The 27,115-nt window shown below is 38.1% G+C and overlaps 1 protein-coding gene across 4 annotated transcripts in view; it reads left to right on the top strand.

Annotated features, from left to right (window-relative positions):
* The window catches only part of CCDC149 (coiled-coil domain containing 149), a 50,517-nt gene that overhangs the window by 19,971 nt on the left and 3,431 nt on the right, over nt 1-27,115 (top strand). The window contains exons 5-13 of one of the 4 annotated variants that reach the window (XM_064711894.1): nt 4,496-4,612; nt 5,940-6,112; nt 7,552-7,624; nt 8,964-9,048; nt 10,270-10,414; nt 16,757-16,833; nt 18,186-18,218; nt 21,818-21,925; nt 26,394-26,975. In XM_064711894.1, coding sequence (XP_064567964.1) covers nt 4,496-4,612; nt 5,940-6,112; nt 7,552-7,624; nt 8,964-9,048; nt 10,270-10,414; nt 16,757-16,833; nt 18,186-18,218; nt 21,818-21,925; nt 26,394-26,974 — 1,392 coding nt within the window. In that variant the 3' untranslated portion in view covers nt 26,975. Of the gene's footprint in view, nt 1-4,495; nt 4,613-5,939; nt 6,113-7,551; nt 7,625-8,963; nt 9,049-10,269; nt 10,415-16,756; nt 16,834-18,185; nt 18,219-21,817; nt 21,926-26,390; nt 26,976-27,115 lie in introns of all 4 variants that reach the window. The other 3 variants (XM_064711893.1, XM_064711896.1, XM_064711895.1) reach the window with 3 other exon arrangements.

The raw sequence follows: 27,115 nt of genomic DNA, 5'->3' as shown, positions 1-27,115 counted from the left end.
AGCTGGGAAAGGTTCAAGTGAAACCTGATTTTGTACTATGCATAGCAGTCAGCAAAACTTGCTCAACTCTTCCAAGACCACATTTCTGACTGTTTATTTTCATTTGCATGTTACTGTTTTAGAAGTCAGTGCCTTTCAGTTCTCCAGTACCAATATTATGCCACACAGCCTTTCCCAAGCCAGTCCTGAACAGATAGCAAGGGCTTGTAAGTACAAACAGAAAACAAAGGTAGGAAAACTGCAACACATTTAAATATCAAGGTTATGTACCTCTTGTAGTTCCTTATGACAATATATGATCTTGGTAACACAGAGCCTCCTTCTTTGTGCCTGAACTGGCACTGTTTAGATTCACCTTTGTGGGTTAACATGGTATTAGCTAGTTATCTTGGTGACATCTGTATTCTCAGCTTGAATTTAAATTCATGATCCTCAAAATGAATGGAAAAGTACAAAAGGGGTTATTCTGCCCAGTGTGCCTTTCTCTGAAAGGCACAAAATAGTGCATCACTAAATACAGAGTGGGAGGAAAGAGCTGCATCAGACACAGATTAATTTAGACTAGGATTTTCATTTTTGGAGCACATTCTTCACTCTCCGAGTAAATGAGAAATAGAGCTTATTTTAGTGTCAGGTTGCTGGTTTTCAAAGTGCCTAAAAAAGCATTGCCATCTCTCTGAGGGATTTAACACTCTCCTCCTGTGTCAGATTTCTCTCCCTACAAGCTTCAGTGATAAAATTCTAGGCTTGTTCACAAAGCCATTCTCTTCTGCTCATCAGTTCTTCTGTACTGGCAGCTGGGCTACCTCAGGCACTGGAGTCCAGATAATGTATGGTATATACAAAAACAAAACAAAACAAAAAAAACATAATAATTTGCTTGTTCTTACATTTTTTCCCCTGCATTCTTCTCACTGCTTTTTCCAAAGTGAGGGAGGGCATCCTGCCCAGCTGGTCTACGTCAGCCTTACTTCTGGCAAGAGATGAACAAACAGCTGCTTTTGCAGCAAGTGAAGCTGCTTATGGATGAACAATTCTGCCTGTGTCTGAGCAGGGGTGACTCATGCAGGCTTTGTCACTGAGTGGCAAGAGCTTTGCAGGACTAAAAAAGAAAAAAAAAACCCTCTTTAAATAGCACACATTAGTTCTATTGATAAAGAAATGTTTTGATGGCTTGGCTTGTTTTTCACCACTTTAATGTTTTCTACAAGTAGGATACAGTCACTTGGATTAGCTGGAAAACCTTGAGCCGGAGATCTTTTACTTGTTGAAATCATGTTAAACACGTCATCAGGCAATAACAAATTACTTGCATTTGGTTTAACTGGAATAATTTTTTCCTCTCATTTCAAGTAGAATTTTGTTGGCACAAATAATAAAACTTGTTCAGACAGTCTCTGGAAGGATTTGTTGCTGCAGTTTGAAAAATACAACAATAGTTAGACTGCAGCATTCTAGTGACAGATATCTAAGGCTATTTATTTTTATGATTGATCACAATCTCACAAGTTCTGACACGTGAAAACTCTTTTATCTTTATGGTAGTTATTTGTAAATCTTTTTCCTTCCTAATGCTTTGGCAGCAATGCTTGGAAACAATTACTAAAACATATAAGGAAATAGTTAAAATATTTCATTCTCTCATGTGAAGGGGTAAAAATGGAAAGCTTAAGAGAAACTGGAGACTTCTGCAAGACAAGATGACTCAGTTGCCTTTACCTGAACGCCTACCCATGCAAAGAATTGCTGTTGTAAGCTGCCAGGTGCTTGGGAACAATGGCTGCCGTGTTACTGTCAGCTCCTTATTGCCAGGCAGACAATCCTGCATGCAGCAACAGGGAGAAGTTAAATGGGGTGTGTGTGTTTGGGCACAACTGGGACTTCAGGTAGCACATTTGCAAGTTCTGGTCCACATTTTAAGATTTTGTAAGATAACGTGGTGAAGACAATTGCTGTGACCGTGGCTAAACACGATGGTTTCTGCCTTCCATGAAGAGTTGGTTGTGCTTGTTTCCCTTTTCTTTCTGCATGTTTTATTGATAATCAGGAGTGTCTGGCTTTGGTGCAGGCATTGTTTATGGACTCCTACCCTGCACAGCACCTATCCCAGTGATGCTGTTTTTAGGCATTGTGGGGCTGATATAGTGTTGCTACTTTGTAAATAATTATTGTAGCTGAAAGTGATGCAAAAAGAAGCTGTGATATTAAAATAAAAAGACAGTGCTTGCAGCAGTGGACTGTTTTAGTTAAGAATTTATAGGTTCTTGACAAACAGGAGTTTTCTCTGGGAAGGTGCCATTAATTTGAATCTGTTCAGCTGTGAATACTGTTTGCTGAATCCTGAGGGGTAGTGTTAACCTAAATGAAGTTGAGTGGTCTTTTCCTCAGTGATTTCTGAATGACAGAAACAAAAATACTAGCAGCTAGAGGGCAGGTGTATAAAGTTTATAACGAAGCATTAATATATAAAATAAACCCTTAAACCTCTGGCATAACAGTGTCTCTTTGGGTCACAGCATTTTCAGGGAAGAATTTTATAGCAGGTGGTGCTGCCTCATGAGACATTCGCAATGCAGAATTAAACGACTTGGCCTGTTCTGCCCTGTCAACTCTCTGATTGGCCAACTGTCTGGAAGAAGCACTCTGTTGTTTTATGGATTGATATTTTACTGTATTTTGTGTATGTTAATGATGCTGCTTTTACGGGATCGGTTTGGAATTTTGAAGTATTCTTTTTATAAGACTTCATGGTTTTGGGTTTTTTTTGCCTCAAAATTGGTAGTAAATAAAGAGTTCTCCTTTTATTGATAGTGTGTTTGACCTTGCAGGTTCTAATTGCTTGCAGTTTTATTTTATGCCTCACCCCCTCCTGGGCTGGAGGAGAGATGGTCATAGTGCATGAGTGACAGCTTTGGTCCAGTTCCCAGCCTGGTGCCAAGTGTTAGGCAGAAGTTTTGCTCTGGCTTTGGAGACATTAATGAAGTGTGATTCCTCTTTTCGTTTCCAGGTTTTTTGAACAAGATTGAAACCTCAAAATGTTATTACATTTGTTTTTTGTGGTCTTTATCACCAGAGAGAAATTCTAGAAATTAAATTAATTTATCTGAATTAAATGACATAACATGACCACACCTTTTGTTCATCAGCACTTTAGCTTTTAAAAAAATCCAATAGCTATGAAGCCATTCTAGGGTTTGCTAGTTGCCTTTTTGACTTGTTTTGAAATTAATAGGAGTTGACTTGTTAAGAAATTAATAGGAGTTATATCTCTTAGTATCCACTCAGCCTTACTATCTATGCAGTAGTTTGCACTTCACCTGTGGGGGTAGGGAAACATAGTTTGCCAAATTGTTACCAGTTACTTTGCAGCCACAACTTCCTTTGAACAAGTGAACTTCTTATCAGCACACATTGTACTAGCTTCAGTGACTTGCACTGAACTGGAGCTGAAATAAGCAGGGAGGATGATTTTGGTAGTCTGTCTTGCATCAGCAGGATTTTAATTGGCACATTGTAGCTATGGTGACTGGCATCCCATAAATACCAAAGATAGATTTTAATGTACAATCTTCTACTTCAGAAGATTGATTTTTTTTTTCCTAACTCTGCAATATAATGGTGTGCATTAATTCGTTGGTGCAGTCAAAGATACAGGGAAAGTCACACTGGTTATTGTGGTGGGTTTCCCTGGTCTCTGTGGAGCTCCTAAAGATGAGGCCTAGTTGTACTGAGCATAAACAACTGTAAATGCTGAATGCCTTATGGATTGGTATTTAATACTCCATGGTCCTTGAAAGGTCGTTGCTTTTTGCTTTGGATATTGAATGTAAATGTGTATTAATTCAAGTCAGACTGTTTTCAGCAGTCACAAGCTCAGAAGTTCATTAGCTGCTTGAGCATTTTGGCCAAGTCTCTTTGTTGTTGGCCCATTTTTTTGCTTTTGACATGAATTAGCTTTTGTGAGTTGACTAAAAAATAATACATAAGCGAATGTATTAGCAGCTGTTACTACAGATTCTGCAGTGATGTAGCACAGGAGGGGTTTTAAGTAGTGTCAGTAAAATGAAGCTGGACAAGCCACTTTGTTCTTTTTTATTAACTGGAAAGACTTCTCTGCTGCAGAGAATTTTAATATGTACATATTTACTAAGTGGCTTTCTCATAATTCTCTAGTTCTAGTCTGAGTGGAATTAGTTCCTGTCACTCCTAAAAAACATTGACCACATTCTTGGTCTTTCATAATTTGTAAACTCTGGTGACTGTTGTTGCGGGGTCCGATTGAATTCCTGTGGATGCTTTGACTGTTCAACAAGATTTTTTCACTAAAAACTGGATTTGACCCTCAGCTCAGAAGCCTCCCTCTGATTTAAATAATAGCAGCTGTTTGGCCTGGAAGAGCTGAAATCTAAAGCTGACAGCTTTACTCTTTCTAATACAGATAGACTCTGTGGCTGCAGCCTATGTTTCCTTGCTGATTCTGTTTTTGTCCTGGCAGCTCCTTCGAATGACCATAGCAAAGCAGAGGCTGGGGGATGATGAAGTTGGGGCTCGCCACTTTGCAGCACACGAGCGGGAGGACCTTGTTCAGCAGCTGGAGAAGGCTCGAGAGCAGGTAGCAAATAAATGGGCATACATGTCATGTTTTACAGAGCTATTGGAGTAGTAACTAAATCATTTCTGTTCTGTATGAAGGGCTGGGAGCTGATTGATGCTGGAAGTAGTGGTTAGAGTGAATTCCTAATCTCTGGAATTTTTTCTCTAGACTATTGATTCTCTTTTTTTTTTTTTAATGTCCAGCAACAATTTGTGACAATTGGATATTGTCAATAAATGTGAATAAAAGGTACCCTTTAGTGAAGGCTCTTACAAGTATTCAGCACAGTGTACAGTGGCTGATGTACCTCTTAAAGATACCCTCTGAATCAAATTTTCTGTTAAAGTGTTGTTAGTGAACTCTTCCTCCTGCCTCCAAGCTATTTCTTCTCCTCTTCTGCAGAATTCTCACATCAGACCTATTTCGCTTCCTCAAGTCTGTATGAATGCTCTTTACCATGCAGCATCAGACTTTTTCCCAAACACTGATACATACATTTCTGGACAGTTTTGCAGCTCTGCATTATCAGGTTTTCCCACACTTATTCCTACCAGTGTCAGTTCAAACTTGAATCAGCCATTCTGTGATCAGGAATTTCTAGTTTTTCAGTCTTCCCTCAATTCCACTGTACCTTACTGGAAAGGCTGTTGGTCCTCTTCCTTTGTGATCCTCCCTGCTAACTCTCTTACCAAGCTTGTGTTCTTTCTATTCATCACCCAGCCTCTTTTAAATGGCGGTCTGTTGTCCTTCCTGGCCTATCTATGTTTTCTAGGGTGTGGGTGGAGACTTCTGTCCCTGCAGACTTTTCTCACACTCAGTTTTGCCTCCTTGGAAGTTCGAAGCTCTTTGTCCTTGAGTATCTTTCACACTGGACTTCTTCACTCTTTTGCTTAATAGCACAGCTCATCCTGTTGCCTCCATGATTGCTTATTTTTGTACTTTTTCAGTTCTTACTTTATGGAACCTCATTGCTCAAGTCCCATGATTAGTGCAAATTCCCATTTGCAGGCTTTTTGACAAGGCTTGTTGACTTAATTCCTGGAGTCCTGGAAATTACATGATAAAACCACCTTAATATGTTTGTAGAGCAGAATTACAGTAGAGATTGAGATTTCTTATATATTTATTGTTTTCTAGAAATTTTTTCAAACTAATCTAACTGGTAAGTTACTTAACTCCAAGTTAATGAAATTGAGGAAAAATACCTGGGGTTATGAGCTTTGAAAAGACTTTTGACTGTCCAAAATCAATACCGTTCAAACATGTGCTTGTTTCTGTTTTCAGGCTGGGTCCTATGTTAGCTGTTGTTTAAACTCTTACTGATACAGCTCTCCTTTCTTCTCAGATTGAGACCCTGAGATATGATCTTCAGGCTGCACTGGATGAGCTACAGGATGTGAAAGAGGAACGCTCTGTTTACCAAGACAAGTCTGACAGACTGAACCAAGAGCTGAATCATGTCTTAGGAGGGCATGAAAACAGGATCATTGACATAGATGCTCTCTGCATGGAGAACAGGTGAGTGCATTACTGTTTCCCTAGAAAAACAGTGTGCTGTTGTAATAGGAGTATCAGGAAGTCAGTCACAACAAAACTTTAAAGAAAATATATCCAAGTATGAAAGTTAAGAGATTTTGGAAATTTGTTTTGCCCGTTTTGTTTATACTGTAACTAAGCATTAAATAATATTGAGAAAACTAGGCTACAGGAAATTACCAATGTTGTATTTGGCTACAGAGATGCTAGTGATGTTCCCAAATAAAGCTAAACAAGGAAAAAGAAGAGAAGACCTTTTTATTCCCATCACTGTATGGCACCAAAACCAAGAATATTAAAATTTCTGTACTCAGAAACTCCCAGTGAGCTGTAGTGGACTAATCTTGAATTGGAAACAGGGACTTTGAGTACCCTCAATTACAGCTACAGACATAATTTTCTCCACAGGGAGAGGTTGTCAGCATGGAATGATTTGCCAACAAACGTTGCTGGTGAAATCACCCATGTAGATTTTCTTGCTGGTTTCTTGGGAAAAGAATGTGTTTTATGGCTCTGTTTGAGCCATAGCAGGTATCTCCCTTAATGTCAACAATTACCTTAAAGTGAAATAGAACTTGTAAGACAGCTTCCATTTTACAAAACTTATGCTTTAGGCAAGAAAGTGTAGTACCAAAGGCATTACTTCTTCCCTGCAACTTCAGGGGTTTTTCTTCTGTTTTGTGTGGCCTACAGAGTTCTGTATCAATTTAAGCCCCCTGCTTCCCTGACAGTGATGTGAGTTTTTTCCTGTGAAATAATTAAATTGTCATAAACCCTAATACAGCTGCAGTTGTACTACATGAAAGAAAATACCTTATAAACCCTCTATTCATAAAAAAGATGTTTTCCTACTTGGAAATAACTGTCTCATCCAAGTGCATAAACTCTAATAGGAAGAACTGTGCTGTTTCATTTAACAGTGTACCATTTTTGAGCTATATTGTTAAATTTTCTACTTTGTGATTGCTAATGAGAAGTGCCAAGTAAGTGATGGATATTGCAATGCAAAAGTTCTGCATAGCTGAGTCTTGTGCAGACACATATACAAATCTTCATGTGTCCATCTCACAGACCTTCGAGTACAGAGGGCACACATAAATACTTCCTGACTATTTCCTCTAGATATAAATATATTCTTTTTGCTTTCTTCCCCAGAAACCTGACGACCAATACAAAATAGTTGTGCAGCATGCTTGACAAATCTAACAGGAGGGCAGCTCCTGCTCTGATGCAATTTGTTTCCCTGCTTTAAGTTTTATGGGGTCAAGAACAGTAAGATTTTGTTATTTCATCCATCAGAGAACTGCAGAGGGAAAAGAACTCTCACTAGTTCAAAGAGAGGACATGCCAAATAGTAAAGAAGACTGCTTGAGGCAGTATTTGAGGGTTCCGTGAAGTAAAGGATTACATTTCTTTTTCAGGTATCTTCAAGAGAGATTAAAACAGCTTCAAGAGGAAGTCAACCTTCTGAAGTCTAGTATTACTAAATATAAGGTAAGATCTTCTCAGTGTATCATTTAAACTGTACTTCTTTGTTCATTGAAGTTACTCTTCATTTTCATGTTAAATGTGTTTGAAGAACAAATTTGTTCTTGAAAGAAAAGTCCACCATTGACATTCTGACAATATTAGCATGTATACACATTACATGTTCACTCTTCCTTGTAGGCTTCTTAGCTGAGGGTAGTACAAAGGGATACCTGTTAAGAGTATGTTGAAAAATTAATGAAATATTTGTTTTTTAAGTTGTGTGGGGGAACCATCAGTCTGCTGGGGGGCAGATGATCAGCCTTCCAGCCAGCTGCTAGGCGAAAATTAGCAGATCATGCAGTGGTGAATAACTGCAGCCATGTTGGTGTCACAAAAAGATCACGTCTCCCTGTTCTGTGGTGGCTGTGCTATTTCTTCATGTAGCTTAATGGTAATTAAGCTTTCATTGTTCTTCTTGTCCTGATTTAACTATATGCTGTTTTACATTAAACCTTCAGGATTTTTTGCCTTCCCAGAAGCTGTGCACTCTTCTTTCCTTCTGCAAATCATTTTGGGGAGTGGGAGGGGAGGGCTGCTTGTCAGGCTATGAGAAGGGTAATCTTAGGATTGTCAATAGGACTTCTTCATTTAGGTCACTATAAAGTAGTTTGTGCACACTATAAAGTATGCACAAAAACCACAGCTTTGCTTATGTTTTTTGTGCATAAGCAAAGCTCCTCAAAATGCCAACTGCATTTCAGTGTCTGTTCCTGCTTGCAGCTTGGGTCTCTTGGAATGTGAGTTTATTGGTGAGAACTGAGCATCTTGGTAGTCCAGTGGGTTTCACAGAACTGTAATTGAAAGATCTGGTTTTCTGTAGCAGGACCATTCTGCTTCTAATTTATGAAAGTCAGTATTTGGTGCTAAAAGGCCTTATAGAAACTCTGATAGAGGAATTGGAAACCTTTGAAAAAAACTTTGAAACCTATCTAAAGAAATGCTGGGAAAAGTTTGCTTTTGTTTCCAGTTGATGTTGTCTACAGCATACTGCAGTATCTTCACTGGCAGTCAGCAGATTATCAAAAAATAGGCAGGTCTTAACTATACATTGGGGGGAGTGGGTGGGAGAGACTGTAGTAAAGTGATTATGATGAGACAGATGAGTCTTTGTAACATTTCAAAGACTTTAGGCTAGAGAATAATAATCTGAGAGAGTTACACCCCCATAGTTTATTATAGGTCTAAGGTCTAGGCCTTGCAGAGCTGCTCTGAGACCAAAACCCAAAGTTCCAGATCTTTTCCTCCTAATGACAGGATTTTTTAGCTACTGTTTTTCTAAATAAGATATTTGTTGTTTCCCTAGAATGCACTAGAGAGACGAAAAAATTCAAAGGCTCATAGTAGATCCAGTAGCAGTGCTCTGACTGGAGTCCTTTCTGCAAAGCAAGGTATTGCATAAATGCAGCATGGTGTTGCAAATCTCATTGAATTCCTTTCATCTCACCTCTTAATTTTCTAACCCTTTCCTTACCAACCAAACCAAAAGCTCTCTTCCTATTCTCTGTTTATAACTATGTGCTAATTCTGTCCTCTTCTCAGTTGACTTTACAATATAAAATTTGCCTCTGGATTACTGCTTCTTCTTTTGTTAATTCTTTTGCCATTCATTCTCTCCCCCATTAGTTTTATCAAATATTTCTTTACTCTCTAGACCCTGACAAATCACTTTTTTATTCATCTCTTTGCTCTGCTAACAATGGCAGTCACAATTCGCATTCCAATGAAAAGTAACTGGGTGGTGGAGGAGGGGCACTAAGTCAGGTTTTCTGCTGCTGTTCTTGGAAGCTTTTACATTCAGATGTTTTACAAGAAATCTTTGTGTCCCATGTTTCTTCGTGGGTAGCAAAATAATCTCTTTTCCCTGTTTCAAAGGAAATATCAAGATTAGGAAAGAAAGGGAATGAGAAAATTCTTTGAAGCAAACAGTGTATCTTGCTACCATATTGTTTAAATGTAGATATATTCATACACACACATGAGATCAGTAGTAAGTGTCATGCTAAGTTGAAACTCATTTTTCTGGTTTTGACTTCTCTTTTCTCCTCTTCTCCATGTACTTGCATACATATATATATACATATGTAAAGAAGCAGAGCAGATTCTAGTTACAGGTTTTAATGATACTAGTGAACTTCCTGATTTGGCTTGAAGGTACAGGCTCTGTGTTGCAGAGGAAGAGTTCATGGGTGACTGTATTTTCACACCAGTCTTAAATAACCCTAAAGATGTAATTGTTCTAAAAATGAGTATAAAATATTCTTTGGAGGTTTAAGTTTTAATGATCAGTTACCAATTAGTAGGCCTGTAAAATAATTATTTTGTATATTTCTGAACGCAAAGAATTTTCCAAAAGCAGAATCAAGTTAATGTGTGTCTGCCTATACTTGTTCTGGCTATTGCTGTTTGGTTTCCACAATCAACTTGGAAAGCCACCATACTTATGCCAGCTAGAAATTGCAGTTCTGATCTTTTGGCTTAGTTTTTTAATTAAAAGAAAAATATATGTATTCACTTAAGTAATTGGAATAGTTCCTTGATGCTAAGTAAATGTTTGTGTTGTGTTTCTGTGCATGAGAAGCCAAAACTCATTTGTGTTTTTAACATTATAGTCCAAGAGTTGTTGTCGGAGGATCATGGATGTAGCCTACCAGCCACACCACAATCCATTTCAGATCTCAAATCACTGGCCACTGCATTACTGGAAACCATCCATGAAAAAAACATGGTCATACAACACCAAAGACAAACTAACAAGTAGGTGGCATGACTTCTAAGTAAAATATCAAGCTATGGGAAAGTTAGTTTGTGGAAATATTAAGGGAAATGGGAAGGAAGATTCATTTTCGCAGAAAATTCATCATCATGGTTGAGTGGTGGATTCATTAGTTTTTAAGACCAAATTTGTGATTTGAGAAAAATTACATTTTCCTCTTAAATTCTAGGGTTGATAGGGACCTGTCTGCCTCTGCTAGGCAAGGATTGGTTTGCTGTTTATGTTATTTCAAACTGTAATAAAGCAGACTTCTGGCAGGAACGTCTGTAGGAATAGCTAAAGAAAAGCTTCTGGGAGGAAGGACACCCTTGAACTGGAGAGAAGATATGTGGTAATTGTTTGTCAGTGTAGGAAATTTCTAATATGCTTTGTTGGGTTATTAAGTGTTGCTCCCAGAAAAGAGTCTGAAAAGGTTGATGTAACATTTGACAACTGCTCAGTGGCCTATATCATACACGTGATACCTGTTGCTCCTATAGTTACTTTGCTAAAAGTTCAAGGAGATAAACACAGTTTGATTGCTACTAAATGGGGTTTTTTAAAAATCTGAACTGAACTTTAAAGGAGAATTTGTTTACTCTTAGCTGTTCTGCTCAACAGTAGAATTCTTTGTGGCTTGTACAGTTCCTATCATGGCATACTATAAAAATTTTGACACATTTTGTGACATTCTGATATTATTGTCCTTATGCAGCGTATAAAAATCAGAGCTAGGAAGTGTTCCTTGATTTTGTGCTCAATTTCATCCCCTCTTTTTTGTTGGTGAGTTTTTTGGTTTGTTTTCCTAATTTTTTTAACCCTGAGTCACTGCTGGTAATCAGAGGTTATTCAGGCTTCTCAAAAGCACATCAGGACCAGATGCCAGCAACAGCCAGACATCTTTCCTGAGAAGTAGTACTGAAGTAAACTGTATTACACTAGAATGGATTATTCACTTTGATAACTTAGATACTAGGCAGACTCCATTGCATAATTCTGAGTGATGTGGCAACAGAAGTGGAGGAGCAGTTAATAGCCACTTTTAATATTTCTGACACATCAAATGGCTAATCAGCTGAAAGGAGACTAAAGTGGTGGAAATGTAGCCCAGATGTAACTGATGGCAGCTCAGTCAATTCCTGTCCTGTGATACAGGAGGAGTTGCTGCACAGAGCAGTGCTAAGGAAGGGCTAACAGCTGCTTACTCCCTTCTTACTGCTAATGTAGCATCAGAAGGAAGACATCCAGAGAACAACTTTTGTTGTTCCAGGTGTAACCAACCCTTGCCTCTTACATCCTGATGCTGTATCAGTGTAATACCCAGTGGTTTATTTTGCATAATTTTTCTTTTTTTGCAAAGTTCTTAGTTTTGTATTCCTCTTTGGTGATATGCAGTGTCTTGCATCTCTCAAATATTATTGCAGTGATTGTTTTCTGATACTACTCTTTCTGCTTTCACCTACTGAGTATGGGTTGTCTTGAGATAACCCACAGAAGGAGATATGATCCCTGTCTGTGTGCCCCACTGGTCACATAAAGCCATCAGGGTATAGATTGGATAAATGCCAACTACTATTCTGTGGCCAACAGAAGATCAGCTCTTAGAGGGAAGTGACAGTCCATATCAGTCCAGGGTCAGGAGTGTTCTCAGAATTAAAGTGTTATATTCCGTTCAGGATTGTTCAGGGGAAAAAAATACAGATAAATCCTGATCATATTGAGTGAAGAGCCTCAAAAACATTCCTTCGTGGTATTCTCATGCTTTTTGTCACTTTTGACTTTAGGTGGATTAAAGAAAATATTATGGAGCTAGGAGGAATGGGAGCCACTACAAGTGGAAACACCTAAGACATAAAACTTTAATGTGAAAAAGGGAAATGCAGGTAGGACATCAAGGAAGAACATCCTTTCTTTGAGATGCAAATAAATGAGGGCACTTATTTGCCATATAAAAAGTTAAAAATCTGCTGACTTGTGAAAATGGGAAAGAAACTGCCCACCTGTTGGAGAAAGTTAGATGTGAGTGTATGATCAGTGTACAAGTTAAACAGACAGGGTCGTAAACTGGTACTAATAGAAGATGCATTCTTTTGTTGAAGACGTTTCTCCATTCAAAATAGGAAGTTGAGAAGCATGTGAGGCTAGAGAGAATTGTAGTGATAAAAAGTTTTACATAAATCACAAGGCAGCAGTCTTTCCCTGTGCAAAGAGCATATTTGGAGGACACATTTACCCTTTCAGATTGTTGTTTGAAGAAAGTGAGATTTATTGGGTAAAGAACATGAGATTTTGGGGTGGTTGTTTCTTTTCATGGAGAAAATTGTGCATTTGATATTTGATGGGTGAATGACGTGGTAGTGATTGCCTCACTATCAGTAAATGAGATTTTTCAGACCACATGACCTTACTTTTCCCCATACAGTTAACCTACTCTAAGGTCTAGACCTCTTTGGTAGCTTGCAGTCTGAGAGTTGGCTATATAAGTTTACAATAGCAGAATGGTGGGTTTGCTTTCTGAATAACTGAAGCAATAACAAGACAGTGGATTTTTTAGTGTAGATTGGAATTTGGATGTTCTGCTGAAGTTTACTTTCTGTTCTTCCACTGTTGTTAAAAAAATCCATTGCCACTTGTTCTTGGAGAAGACACACTACTGTTATTGCCACTCTTCTAAAGAAGTGGCGTGATAGAAGGGACTGTGGGAGGTTGTGCCTAGCCTAGGGACAAGCAGGCTAAATCTAGCCTTTATTTTTTATCCCCAGTTTTCAGAAAGAAAGAAGTTGTTGTGGAAAAAAACAGATTGTTTTTCCAGGGTGGTTGGTAGCTACTAATGCTAAGTTCGAGTAACGTCCTGTGTTTTTCTTCACAAGCCCATTAGCTTAATTTGAAAAGGCAGCTGTAAATTAATTCTCTACGCAGTAGTGTGTTGCGAGATTAAACAGTTCCATAAATGCAAAACCAAATTGTCCTAACTCTGCTTAGCAAATGGATAAACATCCTTTTTTATTCTACCAGCAATAAACCATTTGTTAGCTGTTCTTTTTAGTGCAATTTGTTCCTGAAATTGCCAGCACTTGTGCAAGCTGGATCAGCGTAAAAGCTGCTGTGGTGGTTAGATATATTGCACTAATTTTAACATTTCTAACTTGGGCAAGTTCAGTCATGTCCAAAATTACAAAAAGGATTGTGTCAGTCTGTAACTTGAGCACATGTTTCCATGAGAGGTGCAGAGCCAGATATGGGACTGTGACAGTCCTATTTACAGGCATTTAGTGATGGTATCTGTATGAGGGTGTATGTCTTCTGCAGCAAGAGCTAAATTAAAACCAGGTGAAGGCAGCAGGTGAAACCATTGCTACTGTTGCACAAACAACAGATTTCTGTAAAACCTTATCCTGGAGGGAGGTTTATGCTAACTCCCTTGTTGCATTAGGCACAGGACCAGAGAACAACAGAAATAGCTATCACCTGTGTCTGTGACATAATCCTTGTCTTTTAGTTGAAGGATCTGGTTCACTGTGTCTAGAGATAAAAAAAGAGATCAGGGAATTGGGTGCTACCAGCCCATGCAGTCCCTTTAAAAATACTCACCCAGGTAGGCCTACCCAGGCCACCACAGCTCTGTCTTCCCACAGCATCTATGGAAGTGGCAAATTAACTGGACATCTCAGGGGAAAGGAAGAAATGTGATAAACCACATTGTGTTCAGAATAGCTTACACATTTATCTTTCAAAAATTTATAGCTATAAGAACTTGCAGCTTTTTTTAGGTTTTATTTCTCCCCTACCTGTCTTAGGATAATGGGGTTTTTTAAGCAAGCTAGAATGATACTCATCTCTAAATGTATTTTGCTCTCTTCCTGAATGAAGGGAGTGGGGTTACATATTGTCCTCAAATGTTGCCAAGCATTGTTCTGAGAGACAAAATGATCCTTCTATATGAGAACCTGCAACAAAAGTTAAAAAAATGACCAGTGCCTTTTCAGAGGATTCGGTAGGTATTATCAGGATATATTCTCTCCAAAACCATTATAACTAGTGTGGTACAGCTGATAAGTAAATAAATTATAAATAATTACGATTATTTATATAATTATAAAAATAATTTAAATTAATTATAATTACATTTATAGTTATACAATTATAATTATAATAGATAATATTTTAATTATAATATATAATATACAATATTAAATTATAACTATATAATATAGAAAATAATTTAAATATTATATAATGGTATAATATATTCTATATTATGTAATATATAATGTATTAATTATAACATATATTATAATTATAAAATAATTATAAAAAATTATAAATAAATGATAAAATTTAAGAGAATCAAGAGAAAAGCGACTTTGCTGTTGTTACCTGAATAACAAGAGCAGTAGCAATAACTTCTTACAGAGGGCTGAGATTCAGGTAGTATGGCTAGCTGGCAGGGAAGGCAGCATCCTTCCCATTTTCTGCCTGGAACTCATGATGAACTACTTATGAAAATAATAAGGATTAGACGTGTTAAACTTCTGACTTCTTTGTGGTGACAATCATTAGCCAAATCAACATTGTTTTGTCAGCTCCCTGCCAGAACTGACATGATGTGGAAGAAGTCTTACATCAAGTCTCTCTGTTCCCCTCTCAGCCTGGGGAATTCCGTGTTCTTTAGCTGACCCTTGGTGAGGCCTTAGGCAGGAAGGTGGGAAGGGGCTCCCAGTGTGCAAGGCAGAATTTCCTGAAAGCTGCTCCAGTGCCTTTTGCTGCCAGCTGGTGTGTTGTACTGCAGAGCCCAACTGCTGGGTGTCAGCGTTATGAAAATAGTGTTATTAAGGCTGAGTTTCTCTTACCAGATGGAAGCATTCTGAAAGTGAAATCTAGACCTGAATAATTTTGCTTTTAATTGAAGAAGACAGTAGTAAATCTATCATAACCTTTTTAACCTACTGAAATACTGAGTTTCAATGGGGAAATAACATAACTGCTTTGTATTTTCTCCTCTGCTTTTGAATGTGATGAAATGTTCTTTTTAGTTGACACACACCCCTGTACCTCTCAGTGCTTTCTTTGATGTTTATTATAAGCTTTCTCTTTCTGTTTTACATTCTGTCTCTCATCTTGATATTTTTGTAATCTTTAAAATACTTAGAGGTTTTTATTGTGTCATTGCAAAGCCCTCGCAGTAGAGATTTCAAAAATGCTTAGTCCTTGTTAATCAATTTTCCTAGCCCCCTTGATATTTGCTGGGTGTGCTATTCTTCACGTCCTTCCCAGAATCTGCCATCTTGTCAGCAGTGACATTCCCAGTGTGCTCAGATGTCTGCACAGAAAGCCCTTGCTGAGGAGCTCTCAGTGCAGTATTACACAGCTCTGGGATGCACAGCAAGATACTATTGCCTCGCTGGGCTGGGATCTGCTGCTTCTCAGCATTCAGTTCAAATTTAACTGATTTATCCTGTTGCTGTAATTTGATGAGTAAAACTTGCTGTCCATAATCTCTGCTGTCATGTTTAGAATTGCTAGTGAGTATTGTTTGGGATTTATTTAAAGATTTTGCAGACTTGCTGTGCCTGTGAAACACTTGCAAAAATTCATTGGAGAAACAAGCCTTCTTTTCAAGATAGAAATCTCTCATTTGATCTGGGGAGAGAATTAAGACTAAAAGTTAAATCCTGCAGGAGAGCTAACTGCAAATAGTATTTGTGTATGAAGTCAGATACAAAAGAAGACATGACCCGAGAAATACAGTGAATACTGAGTGGGTGATAAAGGCACTAAAGAGCTTGAAGCTTTTTAGTAAAGTAGAAAGCAGTTCAATGCTAAAAAAGAAAAATAAATAATGTGTAATAGAAAAAATTTTCCTTACCATTTTAAGCACTCTTAGTGATAGAAAATATCCCCTGAATAAAGGACTATCATAAATGTGTGGCTTGGAACTTCAGAGTCAATCTGGATGCTCTGTCTTGAGTTTTCTATATTTTGTCTGTTTAGCTTTTACCTTCTGGTTTTAGCTATAATGAAAATAAAGTGATATTTGCAGGCAAGAAGACAGAAATATTGTGAGTAGCTTTTCTTTTTCTTTACTGCAAAGATTGAATGTCCAGTACATCCTAGGCCTTTTGCTTTTTTAAAAGCATGGTATAGATTAGACAAATATATTTAATATTCTTTTAACTCTGGGAGAGGTTGTCCATTGCTGTTAGTGAAAAGAGATGACTGTATACAGGTTTACTGCATACTGTATACAGATTTACTAGTTAAGTGGCAATTTAAAAATTCAACTGTAGTCATATAAGTAATTGGGCTTTGGTTACCTTGGTATAACAGCTATTCTTTTTCCAAAGAATTCTAGGTAATCGAGTGGCAGAACTAGAAAAGAAATTAAGAACTTTGGAAATTGCTGGCTTGTGGAGTCTTCCAGGTTAGTAAAATTTCAAGCAAATAGCTTGCATTATTTAGTTTTCAAGGGTATGTTTGCATTTAAGAGAAGTTTGGCTGTGATTTTTTTTATGATAGTTACCTGGTGAATGTTCTATTCAGCACATTTGCAAAATTAGAAATGTCTAATAAATGTTAAGTGGAAAGCAAAAATCACTAGACTTTGCAAACTCTTAAGTCAAATATGTATTGAAAATAACATGAAAAGTGCTAAAAAAACAGTTTAAATATTGAAGTAATCAAATTATTTCCATGGAGAGCAGGCAAAAAAAAGGGAACTTTTTTATTTAAACATTGCATAAACTGATGCACAGGTCATTGGTCATTATGTTTTTCAGCCAATTTTATTTATTAATTTTGTACTTCTTTTAACCATGGATTTTGTTTTTTACTATTTTTAAATGCTTTTCAGTAGAATCATAAACTCCTAGAAATTGGAAATGTAAATGGTTCTAAATTTTCTAGTCCATCTCTCCAGAACAGGCTTATTCCCTGTAGTCCCTTAAGTATTGTATTTGGTTTTAAATTACTCAAGTAATGGGAGATTAATCTGCTTCCTAATAGACATCGTTGTTAGGAAAATGTGCAATATTTAATTTACATTTACTTTCTTGCTTCTTTCCATTGCACCTAATTGTGTCTTCTGTAACCACTGTAAATTATGCTACTTTGTAGGTGGTGTTTGCATCATTAGGCTTTGTTGTTTACAGATTCCTATCAGTGCTAGTAAGAGGGGGGATAGAGTGGTTTAGGCTTCTGGTTTTTTGGCTCTGGTTTTCCCACCTAACCTGTACATCTAGAAGGAAACACTTGACAGAGCTGAAGAGCCCTTGTAACAAACCTGTGCTGTTCAGCTGTTTGGGCTGATGTGGTGTGTTTCTGCTTCAGCTTGCCTGTTTGGGCTTTCTCAGTCCTGCTTGACTGTTTCCTGAACTGGAGGTCCAAAGGTGTTTCCATGGATTTCTCCACAGTTAGTCACTAACATGTGTAGTGTGCTTAGTGCAGTTGTGCCTCCCCACATTCTCCAAGAGATGAAGGTGAAATGTTTGTCTAAGACTTTGCTAGTGCAGTTTAGTACATTACTACAAACATGTCTTAAAAACTCAGTGGTTCAAGGCACTGTAGGGGTTTGTTTGTTTAGTTTTGCTTTTCAAGACTAGTGTGCCATAAAAATTTTACACTCATAAATGCAGCACTTCTCATGTTTGCAAAATGTATTTTAAAAAATGGAAGTGGGAACTTCTTGCACCTTATTGATCTATGTAGGTAAAGCTTCAAATTAATGTTTATACAATAACAACTGTCTCTTTCCTTCCTTTCTTTTGCTGCCTGAAGGCCTGAGCTACAATGTCTCAGTGGGATTTGGGAGTAGGTTCTGCTTAACGTATTTATTTAGTAACTGATCCTAGCAGTACGTTAAATATTGTCATTGCATGTAAATAAATGGAAATGTTATCTGAACATTTTTATATCCAGCAGATTTAGATGTTCAGTCAATTGAGTTAGATGACCACAGGAGAAATAGAGGCTGCTCTACATGAAAGTTCATTTGCGTTATGAAAAATAGTAAGAGGGGATGATCTTAAATATTTTTAAAGGAATTTTACACTGGATTGTGAGTTCTGTTGAGCCCTGACGTTTTCTTGATTTTTTGCTTGCCTTTTAAATCAGGAGTGCACTTTTGTTTCCAAGTGCACTCTAATCCTGGGGTGGTCAAAAAGAGCATTGCAACACCTGGTGGGTCACCAGTTTTCTTTTCAGAGCGTGCAAAGCTTCCGCTCCATAAAACAGCAGTGTGTAACAATTAGTGTGGGAATACCACAATGGATTCTGCAGCTGAATATTGGCTTGGGTGAGGAGCAGAACATGGAGAGTATCTCATCTAGTCAGTCTTAAATCCAGAGTGAAAAAATGTTATTGGATTGTGAGTGGAATTTTTTGTCACTGGAAAAAAAAAGCAAATAAAAACTGATGTTCATTCAAGTGCTGAAATAAATGCAGGATTTTAATCTGAAGTTAATGTTCCTACTTAGTCATCATTGTTTATATAACATTTATAACATACACTGTCACCATGATAATAATATCTTCCAAATGCTGCTTATATACTTGATCCTATTGAAGAAAGATCTTGAATGCCTCTGTTTTTTTGTTAGGTGACATATTTGTCATCTGCTTTTTGAGAAAGCCATGAATGAACTATGGGGAAGCTAATCAATAGGAAGTGCATATTTAGTTTTTGAGAAGGTAAAATTTCATTCCCTCTGGAAGTTCTGCCTACCAGACTTTATATTGCCCTGCTTAGAAAATGGCTTTAGTTAAGTGAATCTGTTGTGAGGTTTGTTTTCATTGCTGAAAAGAAAGCAAGTTTGGGCATAGATTTGCCTTTGATTTTCTTTTTATAATCCTGTTTCCCTAAAGAAGGAAGCAGAGAATGTGATGTTCACAGAAGCATTTAATTCTTTGCTTTGTCTTGGCTACATTGTGGTAGAAATATGCACACAAATAAGTTAAATGTATTCAATGACAGTACATAATAAACTCCATTTAATTCTTTTCGCAGTCTGATGTCACTAGACATTCAGATGGGTAATTCTGTATTTTTTTAAAATCTGTCATTTCCTGAAAATTCCAGATTTCCACTGGAAAAAAAGTCTAAGAGCCAACCATGACTCAGCCTTCTTCTGTGTGGGATGATAAGAGAGTTTCAATGCTGCCTCCTGCCCTGCAGTAATCAGCACAGAGCAGAGGCAGGGTAGAATTAAAGGGCTCTGCAGCTGCTCTGGCTGTAGCCAGTTACAGTGGCATAGGGTGCAGCAGAGGTTATAAGAAAATACCCAACCCTGGAGGAGAAAATGAAAAATTTACTATTACTGAAAACTTATATGTATTTTGAGATCTGTACACTTTCACTATAGTCCTTGAAAAATTCATTAGAGGAACATGAAGCTATAGAAGTTATGAAATTGAGCTTACACAGCAGCTAGTTGAAATTCTTTGTGTGTAATCCAGCTTCAGATCATGATTCACAGAATGCAGTGCAGCAGTACCCCTATGTGCCTCCTTCATGAATGGATGTGAATTGCTGTTAATAAATAAATATTCATCAGACTCTTTGGGTCACATCTATTGTTAAGATATGTGGATACTGAGCTTAGCTTTATTTTCTGTAACCAGGCTGGTTTTCAAAGAAAAATGGGAAAGTAAATGTGTTTACTCTGTAAATGCTGGCTGGAAAGTCAAGAAGTATCTTTTGTGATGCTTGTCTTGCAATCTTCAGGGACTTCAGCTCAGGCTTTACTTTTTTTATTAAATAAATTTAAAAGTTTCTGCTTTCTACTTTCATATTAAAACTGTCACCCAATTTTTTATTCATCATCTTTTTACTTCTTCCATTGGATTCTTTTGTATTTTTTTGGATATGTGGCTGCTTCTGACTGTGTGAATATCTGTTGAGTATTTTCATACCACAAGTTCCCTGTATAATTTGGTTCTTCCAACACAAAATTCCTTCACTTTTACAAAAAGCACATTCATCTAGGAGCTTTTGCATTTTGAAATATTGGTTGGATTTGTTTTGCATTTTTTATGTTTTTAATTAATTATGTCTTACAGTGGGAGGGTTGTCCTCTTTGCTGTTAGTTAATGCTGGTGAAGGCAGAATTCTGATGCATACTTGACAGGGGATCAAATTTCCACAAGATCCATGCTTCAAAAGCATTAATTGCATTCATACTGCTGCAGTGTATTGCCCAACATGGCGAGGGTATAAAAGACCATTGCTACCTTCAGGATCAAGGTATTTGCAGCCAGTGCCCTTAAAAAGAGTGAGGGATTGGAGTGGTCTGGTTAGACTCCATGGGAACAGCTTGACTTTCATTATTCCTTAGTATGCACCAGAACTTTCTCAGGGCTGGATTTATTCCAGGTATCTCCTGACCCGGTGTTCTCTTGAAAGTCTTTGTCTTGGATGGGTGATTAGATTTAGGATGTTGCCTTAAGGTGAAACGTACTAACAGATTTAGAGGGGCGAAGTGGCTGTTACATAAATGTCGTTCTCATGGAGATAAATAGAGCAGTGTCTTGCTGCCTCCCCAGCCATTACTTATCAGTTGGCACTTGTTCTGGAGGCCACACAAACACCACGCTTAGCTGATCTTGCACATTTCCTGCCGTTTCCCCTCGAGGTTTAAGGTAGTGTCAGTCACTAAAAACATGAGCATCCTGAATAGTGGAGGACTTCCTAAAGGATCTGCAGGTGTTGCTTTCTGCATTGCTAAAATACGTAAACACTAAGCATCTACAGCAGAGTCCTCAGATGAAGGGTTTCTTGTATTATTTTGTCTGCAAAAGAGCTGGAAAATTGCCTTTTTCCATTTGGTTTAAAACTGAAATGCTCAGAAATGTTTTGGGAATTTTCAGATTAAAATCCCTCCTGTTTCCCAGCAATGTGTACTTGTTTGCTCCCTCAGTTCTTAATTATGCGAAGTTTATAGGATTTTTTTTTAAGGAAGCATTGCAGGATAATATAAAATCTGAAGCATAAAGCTACATAATGATGAACCTGCCTGTATCACATGAAACAGAATAATAGAGAGTAAAGAGTCAGTGCTGAACATTTGCTGGTAATAGCATGCAAGTGATCCATTACTTTGGTATGATCTGATTGTTACTATTTTTAATTGAATTCTAATTGCTGATTCAATTTGCTGCATACAGCACCTGGTCTTTCAAAATCTGGCCTTTACTCAGTACTGCAGATAAAAACACGCAGCTTTTCTGCCTTTGCCTTGCATATTGTGGCTCCAGTACAGAGTATTTTTTTTTCATGCTGTGAAAGGATCATTTGAGATGCTTTTCCTGTTCTGTACTTTCCAATATCATTGTTAAAAATTTGTGGGGAACATGATTGATGCACAGTGGTTGTAATTGGTGAGCCAGCAGCTCTAACAGTGTGGTTGTTGCAGGTGGGAAGGACACGATAACATTCAGTGACCCAGCCCTGCCTGTGATACAGCGCTCCAGGTCACCCTTGTCAGCCTTTGCTGATAAGCCTCAGAGAACTGAAGTACAAGGTGAGCACCTGGGACGTGAGAACATGATGAGAGCTGAGCACTCATTCCTTTCCAAATAAAATGTAATAAATTTTCATGCTGGGATAGCAGAAGGCAAAGTTTCAGTGATCACAGAGATTGAATACATCATCCACAGGTAAAACAGATAGATGGTCCCAGTACAAATAGCAAAGAAACGACTGAAAAGTTACTCTTGAATGGATTGCTAAGGCTAGGGATCAGGTCTTACACCGCAGAGAATTTTCCTGCCCGATAACATGACACTGTGGGAAGTTATTCATGCCATCTGTGTTGCAGTTAACTGATTCCTGCACTTTTCCCCTCAGTTAAAATGCACAGTAGGAAGCAGTCTGTGGAACTGGTTTAGCACTTTCCTGCATTATAGGTGATGTCTAGATGAATGGCTTCCTGATTGCACATGGTAAATTGAAATACCCAACTCATTTTCCCAGAGAAATTCTCTGCTTTTTTCATAGTCTTACATGTGTTTTGTTAAAAATCCTTCTTCAGTTGCAAGCTTTAACATCTCTCCAAAGTCAAGCTTAGCTGTATTTGGCAGTTGCTGATAACCTTGATTTGTTTTTCCTTAGTTTTTCATAATGGATGGGAGATGGATTATTTTATTTGCTTATTGGCATTTGGATAAAGTCTTTAATGGGCATAACATTATGATATGCCCAGATCTTTCTCAGCTAACCATGAAGCTTCATAAACAATTTATTTGTTAGTCCTGAAACTAAATAGATTCTGGCTTAATTTTGACTTTATAGCCCATGTCATTATCTGATAAAATGTGGCAGCAAGGCTGATCTTTTTTTATAATCTTGATCAGCTGATATTTTTGCTAAAACTAAGAAGTGAAACTGTAATGAATGGTTCTCTGGTGAGTAATAATAACTCATAAATATTCATTCTTTTACCTACTTAAATGTTGATTTTTAATTAAATTGGCAGTTATTGAAAGTATTTACTTGGTGGCATTATGTTCTTTTCTTTCCACATTTGTCCTAGGTGAGGCTGACATTACAGTTGTGATTACAGGCTGGTCAGACAGGGAGTCTGATCTGTCTGTCACATCTCATCAGACCCTCTTGCTGTTGCTTTGTAGCACTGCCAAACCTTAACTCTGGGCTGAAGCTTTCCATGTTGTGTTTTCTACATCAGCTATTTTTTTCTTTTCACATAGCCGAATAATATTTTTTTTGTTAAATGCTGATAACCATGTGTGGTTTTTGGTGGGATTTTTTTGTCTTTTATACATTTGAATTTGGGTTGGTTTTTTTCCAATATGCAAGCATTTCCTGTATCTACAATTGTAGGAATTTAAAATCTAGGGAAAAGGTTTCCAGCCTGAGGAAGCAGTTTGGAGTTTCCACCTTATTCTACATGATTTACTTACAAATCTCATCTGCTAAAAACGAACAAGTTATTTTGTTGAGCTTAATTTGTGCCACCAGTGCTGGTAAAACTCTGTATGCACCATTCCTTTGAGATAAAGTAAACTTAGAGGGAAAAAATCGTGGAGCAAAGTGGGAAGAAAGATCAGGACTTGATCAGGACTTGAGTAGATGGGGCTTGGCAAAGTCCATGGAAGTCTGAGTGAGGAGGGACTTGCATGTGGCTGAGCAGAGGTCAGAGCACAGGAGGGAGAAGTCAGAACATTGGCAGTGAAAGCAGGATGTGATTAAAAAATATATCAAAGGTGGATGAGAAATGGGCATAGTAGGTATAGAGACTGGATAAACAAGGGGATATGGAGCAGGAACAGAAAGATAAGCATGGAAGGAGAAGAGCAGAAGTAAACAGCCTTGGGTAGGAAAGGACAGACCAGGATTAGACCTATGGCAATCATAGGGAGAATCAGATCCCAGTAGGTCATCTCCTTCTTTTCTCCTCTCCATCCCATGACCATAATGAGAACCAAGCTTAATCATAGAAATTCTGTCATCAAACTGGAGCAGGTTAAGAAATTACTGTTCTGCCTACACTAACAGCTTGGGTTTCCCCTTACCTATGTCCCAGTGTATCTGATAATGTGCAGTGAGAACTGAGACAGAAGTTACCTCTGTGATGATTAAATTGGGCCAACTTTTTGGTGGCATAAATGAGCACATATCTACAACCAGCTGTGCAGGGGACACCATAGTTTCTAGCAGTAGGTGACACAACACCTGCTGCTCCAGATGTTCCAGATGCTTTTTCTGAAGGATGTTTGGGGCTGCCATTTTCTCTTCAAAGCCTGAAAAGGAAGCAGTGTGTTTTCAGCTGTGGGGCATATCCCTGTGCTTGGAGTCACACAACTCCTCTGCAGTCAGAATCTGTATGGGAATGGTACCCAGGTATGTTTTGTACCACTCTGCACAGAGAGTGACTGCTCTTGAGGTTTAGGAACTTGGTGCATATTGCAATTTTTCATCTATACCATGTATGTCCAATATCTGGGGGACCTTGACAACTGGGAAGAAAACAGGAGAGTGTTCATCCACCATCATTCATCAAACAAGTATGCTCTTGGTTAAAGTATTACTGAAATAAAAACAAAACCACTGTTATTTTCCTATTAATTGAATGATCAGTTGAGTGAAAACAGTTGATAACCACAATAACAATTAAATTCTTACTTATTGTTATGTATTAGATCTCATGTCACATTGGTCAGTTATAGCCTTTTAAAGAATAGCATTTGGTGTCTGTTTGACTCAAGAAATCTTCTTAGCTTTTAAACATACACTTACTCTTCATCAGAACTTTTTATAATGCATCAAGTGTTGCTCTAGCTAGATCTGTAGATAATCAGAGGGCTTTTGCAGGCTTTTTTTATCCAGTCTATCTGCTTACCTTGGTCTCATCAAAGCCTCCTTTAATCTGCACTTGTCATTGTTTCAGTTAAGCTGGGTGGTGGATGTCTGTAGGATCTGCTGTGCAGTTCCTGTGTGAACATGCATAATGACAGAGTGGAATCATGTGAATTAAAGCCTGTCTTGTGCCACGAAATCTCCCTTTATCCACTGCACAGGATGGATGGTGTCATGGGATGTTTTGTACCTGAGCATCTCAGCTGCTAATGAACAGCTGCTCAGGGATTTTCCCTGCATTGTTGAATGCCTTGTCCCTGCTGTGCTGCCTGGGTGCTGTTCCAGGCATTCCCTGAAGAAAGCAGTGCTGTTCTTCTATGAACTTTTCTCTGGGGATTTAGTGCTTTGAGACAATGTATCTTCAGAAGATTGCAGCAAGATGATAGGTTGGTGGTTTTCTACTGTAAGAGGGAAGAAACTGAGGCATGCAAAGAGGAAGGCAGAGTCCCTGCTAATTTGGAGTGCTAGTTGGAGGTACGTACATTTTGGCTCATTTGGAGCACTTTGATGTACAGCACAAGCAGAGCAGTACTACACATCAAGCTCCTAGTTTTCCAGCTGACTTCTCAGATAATGAGGCTTAGATCCAGTGGGTGATCACCTTTTGAAAGTTAATTTATCCCTGCCTTTTCCACAGACTTAAATTCCAGCTCTTCAGAGTTCATTCCTAGCCTTGTTGATGGCAGTGTCTGTTCCCCTGGTGCCAGCCCTGGTCTCATTCACTCAGTAGCTCCCAAATTCTAAGTGAGGCAGATATGATAGAGACAGTAGGCTGGTCCTCTGCAGCCAGGCAGTCCTATTCTTGTGTGAAGCAGGATTCCTGTGAGAGAAATGGAGTAAATTCTTAAATACTCAAATATAATGCGTCTGCACAACAAAAGTAATTTTAAGCTCTCAAGGCAGACTTATTTTCAGGAATTCCTAATTTTTCTTACTTTAATTTGCAAGTTTATTTTTAATGAGGCTTTCTGTTCTTTAATGGACACTTTTCACAAGGGTGTTTGTTTGCACATTGACTTTTTTTTCTCTATTTTGACTCTTTTTTCAGTGTTTGCATTTTAGTATCATGTTATACTTAAGATTCTTGTGCTGCTACTTCATTTTATGCTGTTACCCTAATCAAAATAATCTTTTATGTTTGGAGGAATGTTAGAGGATCAATAACAAAACTTCATTATTGGATGAAAAACCTGTGAAAAGTTCCAAATAAATGGAGCTCGTGTTAACCCCTGAAACTGGTAGTGATGGGGGGATTGATGGTAAGCTGTGCCAAAAATTTCCATAGCTAAGTGCCTTGCTTGGAGTTGATATTCCTCTAGAAAAGTTTTCCTGACCTTGCTGTTCTACAGTATGGTACTGTCTGACTTTCAGAATTGTTGGTATTAGGGAAAGAGAGGTTCGAAAACAGGGCCAGGTCCAGCAAGAAACTTAGTGTTGATTATTTATTGTCTAAGAAATATGCCTGGGAGGGATGGGGAAGCACTCTTAAAAATTCCTTACTGAGATAAACATCTCTGTGGTCCAGCACTGGTAGTAATATTCTTCAGATCAGATATATAACAAATGCCTCCAAATGATTTGAGTATCCTGCTGTTCCATTTCTCTTTCAGCAGAACAGAAGGGAGAACGTGATGAAACTTATGCTGTTGCAAGTGAATCTCTGTCTCCAGAGGGAACAAACTTAAATAACAGAATCCAAAATAAACATTTTTACCCTTCATTACCCCAGCTACCTTCTGAGGAAGAAGACATAAACAAGCTTGGAAGTCAGATAATTAAACTGACAGTTGCAGAACTGGAAGGGAAAAGAGGAGGCGCTCCTGTGGGGGAGCAGAACGTGGGAGTTGAAGCAGAGCTTAATGATTCATCAGAGGCAGAGTTCCCACTTTCCAGCCCTGATCCATCTGACCCCACAGATCCCTCAAACTCTGAGAATGAACGAACTGGTGAAACTGAGGCCCTGAAAGACAATGACAAAACCTTGGAGAGAGATTGTGAAATTCCAAATGGAAGAGAGAATCAAAACAGCAGCACCATGGATGTGGTGCATGCTGAGGATGCTGGAAGGCATGGAGGGCTCAGTGTTCAAACTGCAGACACAAATAACAGCTTTGAGGAGCTCTCTGAATCTGAAAACAAGAAACCATCTGATGCTGCTGAAAACCATGAATATTTGGATAACAGTTTGGCTTGAGGTATGAAATCCAGGCCCTTGAGCATCTCACTGTAATCCTTGTGCAGTGTCTGTGCTGCTGCAGATATGATCAGTAAAATATTGTGCTGTAGGGTTGATTATTTTATACTGAACTGTTAATAATTCTTTTAAAAATGTTTT

This window comes from Zonotrichia leucophrys, chromosome 4, assembly GCF_028769735.1.
Source record: "Zonotrichia leucophrys gambelii isolate GWCS_2022_RI chromosome 4, RI_Zleu_2.0, whole genome shotgun sequence".
NCBI classification, from domain to species: Eukaryota; Metazoa; Chordata; class Aves; order Passeriformes; family Passerellidae; genus Zonotrichia; species Zonotrichia leucophrys.
The sequence above is the reverse complement of the archived record's forward strand: the minus strand, read 5'-3'. Positions and strand labels throughout refer to the sequence as shown.